Source organism: Amborella trichopoda, chromosome 1 (assembly GCF_054954075.1).
Source record: "Amborella trichopoda isolate Santa Cruz 75 chromosome 1, AtrichopodaSantaCruz75HAP2 v2.0, whole genome shotgun sequence".
In the NCBI taxonomy this organism is placed as follows: domain Eukaryota; kingdom Viridiplantae; phylum Streptophyta; class Magnoliopsida; order Amborellales; family Amborellaceae; genus Amborella; species Amborella trichopoda.
In genome coordinates, this window is record NC_142336.1 from 45,524,163 (window position 1) to 45,535,242 (window position 11,080).

Genomic DNA, 11,080 nt, shown 5'->3' on the forward strand with positions numbered 1-11,080 from the left:
TTTTTAGATTTTTAGATTTAGGTTGGGTTTTTAGTTTGGTTTAGGGTTATTCTTGTCTTTTTTTAGTTGTAGAGGTTATTGGTGATTAAGTAAATAGTTTTGATGTTGTGAAAACATTTTGGGGGTGGACTATTTTGCAAACGAAGAGATGGGGTTTAATCTCTCAAAATTATTTTTATTTTCTTTGTTATTATTTTATTTGGATGCAAGAAAAAATAATAACAAAGAAATAAAAATAAAACAAAAATAATTTTGATCTTGTCAAAAAAGAATAAAATAATAAAAACAATTTTGAGAGATTATACCATCTCTCTGAGTCTTGAAATCATCCACTCAAGATATTTTCACAAAATCGGACTCTTTACTCAATCTCCAATAATTAAGATCTTGCCCATAATAATTCCAATAATATCCCCCAATAAAATGAATTTATCATGATATTTGAAGGCATCACGTTATTATCACAATGAAAATCTTTCCCACTAATAACATATATATAATTGGAAAATAAAATTAGCAATTTAGATTTTCTTAAAATATTCCTATACCAAAAAAACAGCTCTAAAGATATTAGTAAGGCAAATCAGGAGCGCTTTGCAATTGATAATGGATGTTTAGGTTAAGAAAAATTGTTTCATACAACCGGGACCGCATTTCTACATTTACAGTCCTCGAGGTATAAAGCATCTATATTAAAGATGAATGAAAATAGGTGGTCTATCTAAAAACAATTGAAACTAACTGTCCAAATGTTTTCTTAATAGAATTAGTATTTTTAATTTTTAAAATTTATTTATTTTTCATATTCATGATTTCCATGTTAGATATTACATATCCTTAAAAATTAAGTAAAAAAAAATCCATCTCAAAAATAGATTTGTAAGAGGTGACTCATTTCTACATGAACTCATAGAAACTGTGTCCATTTTTGCGCACCTTTTAACATATTTATGCCTTTTATTTTGTATAATTTGAATTCATATTTATTAATATCAATAAAATTCTGTATAATTTGAATTCATATTTATCAATATCAATAAAAATCTATTTCATGATAAGAAATATCTTTAATTTAATGTACCAAAGAGTCCCATTATTACCAATAATATCCACATAAAACCTCCTGCCAATAATACCTCTAAGGCATGGAAGCTGCCCTATCACACGATTATGGAAGAATAGCATGGCACTTTCCATTATCAACGGAAGTACTGGAATTCCATTCCAAGAAGATGCGGCTGCGAACTTACTGTACATTGAAGAACCTGCGTTTGCAGGCGAAGAGAGAGGGAGAGCATCCCATTATACAACGAATAAATGAACAATAAAATACATAAAGAAAAAGGAATGAAATGGGTCGGACCCTTTTCGAGCCCACCATCCCTGCATCAAGAGAGATTGAGAGGAGGTGGGCCCGTGGGACAGAATGGGCCTTTGTCAGCTAAGCAGCTCGATGTCAGTGCAGCGACTCTGCATCTTTTCATGTTGCTGATGATCGTATACCTGCCTCAGTCTCTCCACCTCATTCTTTAAAGCCACTTGGTGAGCTGTCCGAACACTAAACCCGTCAAATCAATGGCCTGACCCTATAAATCATGCACCTGGCCCAAGGCTCACTCTCACGGTTTGTATCAGTACAGTTTGAATAAATAAATAAATAATAATAATGTTAAAAAAAAATTTGAAGAGTCACTTTCAATGGTTTACATTTACAGTATGAATAAATAAATAAATAATAATTATGTTAAATTTTTTTTTTGAAGAGTTAGTTTTAATAGTTTACAGTATGTATAAATAAATAAATAATAATTATGTTAAGAAAAAATTTAAAGAGTTAGTTTCAATTGTTTTTAGATAGACTACCTATTTTATAGATGCTTTGTACATTAAGGACCGCAAACGTTAAAATGCAGTCCCTATCGTATGTTGTTTTTTTTCTATCGGCCTGGCAAGGCCATTTTAACCTGATCAGGACTGGGACAGGCCAGCAGTAAAGCCGGGTTGGGGTCAAGCCAGGCTCATTGCCAACCCCTAGCCTCTCATTTATATCAAAGCATAAGGGGGGGTTAATGAATGTTAAACTCCATGGGTTCAGCAATCACAGGTAAAGGGAAAGGGAAAGGGAAAGAAAAAAAAGAAGAAAAACAAGAAAAAGTGGTTACCATCCTTAAAGAGCTTATCCTGAGCTAGTGCTGCGATTCTTTGCTTGAGAGCACTGTTATCCACGTTAAGAACGAACCGCTGGTGATCAAGGTAAGCCACGCGCGGAGAGAGAGTCGACACCTCCGTCTACTTACAAGTTCGTTAAACAAGAAATCCATTAAAACAACTCTAGCAACACTAGCTCTTACCCTCAATTCCTACAAAGGGTAGGGTCCTTTCTCCGCTATTCTTTTTGGTAAGGCTTTACGCTTTATGTAAACAAAATAAAGTCTCAGTGAAAATCTTCATGATAGTTCTAAAATCAATTTTCAACATTAACCATACAATTTGAGACTAAAAAAAATATACAAAGCTTGTAGAACGCTAATTTTTAAGAAAAAATGAATGGTCTAGATAATTTGTTATAATATACACTATTTTTAGAGCTAGAGATCCTATTTTTTTTTCGCAACCATTTTTTTCGCAATTGTATTTTTTTTTTTTTATGGGTTTTGAGGTGGGGCTTTACTTATTTTGATAGGGCTGCAGCCCTATTCCAATAAAACTTATATAAATTTTGGGGATCATCTATGTAATTTGGATTTTTTATAATAACTTGTGAGTTTTCCTTGTTATGTGCTATATTTTGTATTTTTTCTTTTTTTTTAAATGTCTCCAACTCCAACCGTAAATCAAAATTTCTAATTTTTCAGCTTATTTGGACGATTCATGTTTTTGTTTTCATTTTACTTTTAAAATTTTTAACATTATTTTGAAACAAATTTTTTTTTTGTTATTTTTTTTTAAGCCTCTTTCGACAAAATTACTCAGTTTTAGCCAAGTCGTGAAGCCACGGCTGAGTTTAAAACAAATAAGGAAAATGGCATTTATCCCCCTACCTGAAACTTCCATCCCTATTAGTCCCCTTTGGGTTCACAAAAATCCCTTTACCCTTTCAAATTTAAAATTTTGAGATTATTAGGCCCCTAATTGTTTTTTTTTACAAAATTTTCCCTTCCCTTTCTCTTCCGTCACCTAAAACCAATCTTACCTCGATGATCCCACTCTATAAATTTAGACATGAAAAAAAAAAAGAATTTTTCTTTAACATTATGACCTGTTTTACAATTATATCAATATCATTTGAATTTGAAAAGTGATTAATCAAGATATTTGTTACCATTGTTAATGGTTATTATTATTTATTAAAAAACTTTATCAAAATACTTATAAGAGATGAAATATTTAACAATATAATATATTATTATTGCTATTATTATAATTATTAATTAATTATAATAAATATAAATTATTATCATCAATAAAATTTATATATCAAGTAAAAAAAAAACAAAAAAAGGATGTAAAACAAAGAATTCAAATTTGTAAAAAAACAAAAACAATATATATAATTAAGGAGCTGATGGTCCCAAAAGTTTAAAACGCAAAAGATTTTGATTAACCCAGAAAGCTAATAGGAATGAAAACTTAAGAGAAGGTTAGAGGTCAGTTTCCTTTAAAAATAAAATTATTGGTTAGAAGAAAGGCGGGACGTGAATGGTCCTGTTCCATGTGGCACATGCTTTTCATGATCTTACATAAATAAAGTCTTCAAAAAGTTACCCCGGGTGTCTCTATCGGAAGTGATGGAACCAACACATTCGAAAAATTACTAAGTATTTGTAAAACGGGTAGGGTGATCTACCCAAACACCAAAACAAAAACTTATTCTTTGACATTTCTAATCTATGAGATTTGTTTTTGTTGAATGTTTCCAATCTATGATATCTAACAATTTGGTGAGTCCTTTTCAAATATTTCGTATTGGAAAATAGTGATAAGAGGAAAAAGAAAAACACATTCTACTAACACCAAAATTAAAAGATTAAGATGGGCTAGTTACCAACATTTATTGGGTGGCTATTTCCATGATTGTCCCTGAACACGCATAACGAGGCGACGCTAGAAGCGAAAAAGTTTAATAGAAATAATTTTGAGAAATTATAAAAAAATTTCCTTTCTGTTTTAGGTTATTTGGGAAAATCCCTATATCTTTTAAAATCTTATTCATAGCCTTTTTTTTTTATCATTGTTTGCAATTTTATGATTAAATTATCCTTCACAGTAATATTTGGTCCATGATGTACTAAATGAACTAAAGCCATGGTAGTGTTTGGGCCTTGATGGAGTGTCACGATTGTGCTAGTACTGCGAAGCTTGCACTTAATAATCATGATTGAGTTAGAACTGTGAAGCATAACACGCATCACAGTTGTGCTAGTACTATTATGCTCTCTATATGAACCATAATTCTAACCGTTAAGGTCTTGATGATATGAAACATCCCCCCACGTAAGAGGCATCTCGGTTGAGCTAAGACCGTGGTGCCTCAAACGGTTCACTTAGAACTGTGAAGATCCATCCCTAAGAGGCATCACAGTTGTGTTAATACTGTGATGCTTTCTAAGTTGTCCATCTTCATTAAAGAATCACGAACCGTGCTATAGGGTATTTGGGTCACAAAATTCGAAACAATGAAGAAAAGGGATACAAATGAGGTTATGGGTTTTTTTTTTTTAATAGCCCAACGAATGTTTTTATAATTTCCCAATAATTTTTCATAAAAACAATATTAAACGGCATAAAATGGAATATTTTTTTCATAACAGTAATACTAATGGCATGGAATTAAATAATTTTCCATATCAACAGTATTAATGATGTGGAAGGTTTTGTTATACTAGGTGAAGAGAGACCGAGGTGAGGCCGTACAACTCGAACGAACCTGCAATGAAGCGACGGTCCTCTCCAGGTCCGATATGTACTGGAGCTTCCTTATCCGGGACCTCTGAGCCGATTGTCTATTTGCCAAAATACTGAAGAAAATGAAAAAGGAGACTCAACCCTTCAAACAAATCAAACATTAACTCCCCATTTTCCAGAGAAAACCAAAAGAGCCGGGCTTCAATCCAATTCGAAATTACCGTCTCACCCTCCTGGGATCAAGATTGGGTTCGACCGCAGAGCCTGCACCGGCGAAAACTGGTGGCTCCTGCCTCGGTGCGCTCTGCACCTCGGCAGCCTCGCTAGCACCCGTCCGCCCCGCACCTTGTTCCCCGGTGCTGCGCCGGTCTGACGATGGCGTTGTCGACGCGTTGGATGACCTCTCTTCCGCCTGCAGCTGCTGGCCCCCAAACATGGCCATGAGCTGCTCATCATCGATCCCATCAAACCCAGCATGGCTGCACTCTTCCGATGGCGTAAACGCCGTCATCGAGTCGCTAACCACGCGCCTGTGGGAGCTGCGCTTTGCCGACGAGAATTCAAGGAATTCATCGACCCACAACGGCTGCTGCTGAGCACGCACCTGCGTGCCAGTGAATGCAGGGGCCGAGGGAGCGCGGTGGTTCGCGAGAAGGTTGTGGGATGCGGGCGGGGCATCGGACGGGCGGTTCGCCATGAGAACAGTGGCTTGTTAGGGGAGTGAGGGGGGTGTTGATAATGGATATGGGGGGATCACATGGGGAGGGGAAGAGAGACAGCTACGAGACAGCTGGTGGGTGGCCATGTCTACGGCTTGGCTTAGAGAGGGGAACAACGGCTTTAGAGGGAGGGAGAGGGGCTGTCATTTCATTTCTTTTCTTTTTTTTTTGTTCTTAGAGGGGAACCGGGCACCACGTGCAACTGTAACCGTGCGTGGGCGTGGGCGTGGGCGTGGGCGTGGGCCTTGGCCTTGACCTTGACCTTCACCTTGCCTGGGGTTTCACCGTGAATGTCTTGGTTCTCCTTTGTCCCTTCTTTCTTCTTCGAGTTTTAATTGGGAAACTAATAAAATTAGAGCACTTCACGTACGGACATAAAATAAAATACCTAATATACAAAATGACTCACTTTTGAGTAAAAATCATGGAAGGGTGGGTAAAAATTACACAAATCGTTGGTTAAAAGGTTGTTTTTTTTTTTTTTTTTTTTAATTTGCAAGTTACCCATCGGTCGAACCACTTGTTACTTTTGTTTTTAATTTAAATTTTTTTTTTTCCAAAGTAGGGCTGTGGAATCATGTTCAATGCGGTTTGAAGATGTCAACCTCCGACTGCCCATAAACCACTGAACCCTGGTTAGAAACGACTTAATGTCGTAAGAAGTTATCTAAGAAACTAGATAAGCTTAATAAAAGAATTGAGCTTTGTCGATGTTCTTTTATTTGAAGGTATCGAAGGGTTCGATACGGTCTAAGGGTTCCGACTTCCGAGCGCCCTAACACCACCAAAACAAAGGCATGGAAGGCGGTTTGAACTGCACATCCTCGGACCGATTTTTAGAGTCGTTCAAGGCAATCCGCGCTGTGCATCTTTGGACCAATTTCTAGAGTCATTCAATGCGGTCTGATGATGCAAAATGCGGACCGACTTTATTTATCGAGAAAGTTAAAAAATAAATTAAAAAGCAGTATGAGGTTGGTATCCTCAAACAAAACAATAGTTTTTAAACAAGAAAAAAACAACCTTTTGGCCATTCCTTTAAGTAAATTTGGACCAAAAGTGACCTATTTTGTATCCGGCAAGCTTTTTATATTTCTCGTACTACATAAAACTTATATACTTGCCCTCTATACAAACGTTTATTATGAATGGATGACTGAGATGATCCCAATCATAATGTCACATCTCTACACTATTTTATTTTTAATTGATTTTCTACAAAATATTTTGACACCAAAATTTGGGAGTCCACTCCTCTCTTAAACTTGCATTTTTAAAAAATATAAAAAAAATAGGTCCAATAAAATAAAATGATCAAAATACCCTTAAAAGTTTCAAAAGGCATTTGACCAATATATTTTATTGAATTTTTTTTTAAATATTTCTTTAGGTGCAACCTATTGAGAAGATGTCACGTATCAAATTTCATATTCATACAATTTGTACGAAAAACTAAAAGTAAAATACTATGAGGCATTAGATCTAGATCAAACGGCCAATGATTTACTTGATCTAAATTGGACGGTTGGATGAGGGAAAGTACATATCTTCTATGCTGTAGTGGAAGTTGAGAAACCTTTCTCTTTTATATTTTATTTAATTATTTTGTGTTCGTATGCTGATTGCTCGTAAAATTATATCGGAAAATAAGACCAAATTAGAGCCAAGGCTCTAAACAATCAAATAAGAGCCCACCTCAAAAAATTCACAAAGAAAATGTTGTTTTGATAGAAACAAAAAAGTTGTTTTGATGCTCAAATTGATATCTCCACATCAAGATACATAGACATAAGAAAAAAATAGATTTCAAGATGCATGGACATAACAAAAAAATAGATTTCAAGATACATGGACGTAAGAAGAAAAATAGATTTCAAATTTTAGAAATAGTGTACCTTGTAACACAATTTTGGATAGTCAATTTTCAAGGTTTTCAAGTTTTCGTAGCTCTGTTTGATCTACACTTTTTTTATCATCTCCACATCAAGATACATGAACATAAGAAAAAAATAGATTTCAAGTTTTGGAAATAGTGTATCTTGTAACACATTTTTGGACAGTCAATTTTCAAAGTTTTCAAGTTTTCGTAGCTTTGTTTGATCTACACTATTTTTTAGGCTTAAAATTTTATAATTAAAGATAAAAATATATTTTAAAGCTGTCACAAAAATTTCTAGTATTGAAACCGTATTTCTTAACACTATTTGAAAGTGTGCTTTACCTTGATTTATTTAGAGCCTCGGCTCTATACAAATCGCACCTGACGCAAAATTTGGTGGTTCATGTTTTTGCAAATGAGTAACTAAAACCGGTATAGCGACGCCTTCAGTCTTGGCGCGCTACAAAACTTGGTCATAGGAGAAGGTTCCTTCCTGCCTCAGTTTTGACGATATTGAAGTTTTCTCTCATTTCTTTCTTTTTTCTTTTTTTTTCTTCTTCTTCTCCTTTTTTATATTTTTAAAAATTTTTTTTATTAGAATTTTAGAGTTGCTAAAAGATTCTGTGCTCCCGGGGAGCATATTGTCTTTGTACTCCCTCGAGGAATATAAATCTAGGAATAATTGTTGGCCCTAAAATTTGGAGGTGTATGCTATTTAACATTTCCAAATAGCACTTTTCATGTGCTTGAAAAAAAAAAGAAAGTAAAAAAGAGAGAGGTTTTTATATTTCCTCTACAGCATAAAAGTTCTATCCTCTCCTACCGTCCAGCCATCCAATTTTGATCAAGAGCCACTCACCGTTTGATCTTAGGTCCGACGTCTCAAAGCATTTTATTTTTGTTTATTTTTATACAAATTATATGAATATGAAATTTGGTACATTCCATCTTCTCATTGGGGCGCACCTATAAAAAATATTAAAAATAATTTTTTGATAAACTATAATGACCAAAATACCCTTTTTAGGGTATTTTGGTCATTTTATTTTATTGAAAATATTTTTGCTTATATTTTTCGCTAGTGCGAGTTTAATAGAGGAATGAAAGTCCAATTTTTGGTATCAAAATAGTTTATAGAAAATAAATTAAAAATAAAATAGTGTAGAGACATGACATTGTGATTAGGGCAATCTTAGCCCTCCATTCAGAATAAACGGTTGGATAAGAGGGAGGATAGAACTTCTATGATGTACGAGAAGTATAGAAAGCTTGCCCAAAAAAAAAAGTCCTAAGATTGAACATGGACTATCCAATTGATGGTGAGATATAAGTGTTACGAATCTTGAAATTCCAAATTTATTTTGAACAAGGATTAAAAATTGGTGATCCGGATCGGATTTCACATTGGACAAACCAGATCTCTACATTTATCGGGATTCACCCGACCCCTAGGTCGCCGATTCTACTGTTGAGAATCGGCGATTCACTACAGTAGAATTGCCGATTCGCCGAGAACTTTTGTTTTTGCAACCCGTCATTCTCTTTTTTGCTATTCCAATCTCCATTTTGCAGTAATGTTGGGGTCAATAATTGATCCCAATAATGCCTTTTCATCTATAAAAAAAAAACAATGTTTGAAGATCACAAAATCAACAGAGATAGCGGTTTTCCATTTTTCTTAAAATTTTCGGTGAAAAATCAATGTTTTTTTCCTACTTTATTAGAGCCGTATGCCACAAATCGCATTTCACTGCGATTACTTAACAATTTTTGTTGTAATTTTTTTAGAATGGTCTTTGGAGACTCTGGTACTAGATTTCATTTTCTATTTAGCCCAAAAAATTTTGGGGTCCAAAAGCTCGAGATCTACAAAGAAAGACTCACAGATCATGTTTGGAGTCGTATTTATTCAAATTGAAATGGGTTTATTGATCTATAGAGGTTCCATTTTCATATGAATCAGGTACATTAATTTATAATTTTGTATTTTCTTTTCTAAGAATTTTTTGATGAAAATCAATGTTTTTTGTTGGTTTCTCTAAGAAGTCTGCCAAAGATCGAATTTCTCTTCCATTGCTTCATGGTTTTGTGGTTGAAATATTTTTTAAAATGGTCTTTGGTGACCCTAGTACTAGATTTTGTTGTTGGTAGGTGATAAAAAACAACGCGATATGGTGGATCTAGCTTAAAAATGTTCATATTTGGGGTTCTGACGATTTTTGTTTTTTCTGCCAAAGATGAAATACTTGTGAAATAATGCATTTATTGTGAAATTTATTATTATTATTATTATTATTATTTATTTAAAATGGTTCATCTACTATTTGAAACTCGGATCTGAATATTTATTGTTGTAATTTTTTTCTTAAAATGTTTTTTTGCTAGTTGCTGCAGAATTTTTTTTCTTTTTGGTAAAATCTGCCATTTTATTGATTTTGTGACTGTTTTTGGCTCCGATTTATGCAAATTTGATCCAAAACGATGTTCATTCATCCCTATATGCATTTGCTGCAACAATTTACGGATTGAAACCTCTTTCCATGCAAATCGAGGGCCCCAAAACATGCATTTTTAACTCGTTTTAGGGTTCCTGTCTTTTTTTCCCCCCTCTTTTAATTTTTATAATTTTATAGTAATGGTTTTGAGATAATATTGAAGAGTTTTTTAATTGACGCTTATTTTATTTTTATCTAGAGTAATGATATATTTTTTTTATAATTTACAAAAAATGATAATACATATAATTAAGTTTAAATTACATGTAAGTACATACTTTTTTTTCCATATAATTAATTTACAAAAATTAAAGTAATTGTATTCAAATTGTTGTTGTTTTATGTTACTAACTTAATATAATTATATTAAAAATTATGTCAATGTAATTTATGTTATCATTTTGTACTCATGTGAATGTACATTTGCACCATTGACGGTTCGCTTTTGCTGTCAAACCACCAGCCTTAAATCCTCATTAAAGATATGAGTATGCGCATTGTACGTTTAATTTAGTTTAGTTTTTCTTTTTCTTTTTTTTGTAATTCTAATTGTTTTTCTTGTATTTTATTTTCTTAAATGATTCTTCATTAAACATTCATTCATATTCCAGGCGAACTAAACAGATGAAGAGGAAGAACGACACCGTCATGTGTTTTCCTTATTAGGTTATATTTCAGACATGGAAACTTACTGTCTCGACTTAATGAAGCCCCGCGCTTCGACCGTGCAACACTGGTGCACTTAACCTTTTGAGGATGAGTTAGCCTTTCTACACTAATATGCACCACCCACACAATTGAACCACCACTGAGCACAATAGTGGTCAACCACTAGTATGTATGTACCTCACATATCAAGAACCAGCACGCACTCAAGAGAAAAAGGGACACAAAAGTGAATAGGAAGAGTTTTGTATTCACTAGAACGCTCAAATGCTTACAACTTTATGATACGTGTTACAAATGAGGATCATCCTCCTTATATAAGCACTTGACCTTACAACAAAATGTCATGATGCATACACTTGGCACAAGTCCAATGGCAATGAACCTTCTAGCCTTTACAACATGCTAGAAAATTC

At 33.9% G+C, this 11,080-nt stretch overlaps 1 protein-coding gene and 1 long non-coding RNA gene across 14 annotated transcripts; both read right to left on the bottom strand.

Annotated features, from left to right (window-relative positions):
- Positions 1–1,196: 1,196 nt before the first annotated feature.
- LOC18442231 (basic leucine zipper 61) lies at positions 1,197–5,941 on the bottom strand. Of its 13 annotated transcripts, none has more exons than XR_002282248.2 (5): positions 5,127–5,941; positions 4,928–5,018; positions 2,163–2,289; positions 1,364–1,547; positions 1,197–1,265 (listed from the first exon to the last, which is right to left on the bottom strand). XR_002282248.2 is itself a non-coding variant. In XM_020672136.2 (4 exons), the coding sequence occupies exons 1-4, from the start codon at positions 5,600–5,602 to the stop codon at positions 1,438–1,440; spliced, it is 804 nt and encodes a 267-aa protein (XP_020527795.2). In that variant the 5' UTR covers positions 5,603–5,941; the 3' UTR covers positions 1,197–1,437. The 13 variants fall into 13 exon arrangements, 6 of the variants coding, with proteins under 6 accessions (XP_020527795.2, XP_020527798.1, XP_020527797.2 ...); XR_016056219.1 differs by having other exon boundaries at positions 1,364–1,558; XR_016056222.1 differs by having other exon boundaries at positions 1,364–1,601.
- Positions 5,942–6,091: 150 nt separating this feature from the next.
- LOC148783869 (uncharacterized) lies at positions 6,092–11,047 on the bottom strand. The gene is made up of 2 exons (XR_016056243.1): positions 10,691–11,047; positions 6,092–9,117 (listed from the first exon to the last, which is right to left on the bottom strand). It is a non-coding gene; the product is annotated as an uncharacterized LOC148783869 (long non-coding RNA).
- Between the last annotated feature and the right edge of the window lie 33 nt (positions 11,048–11,080).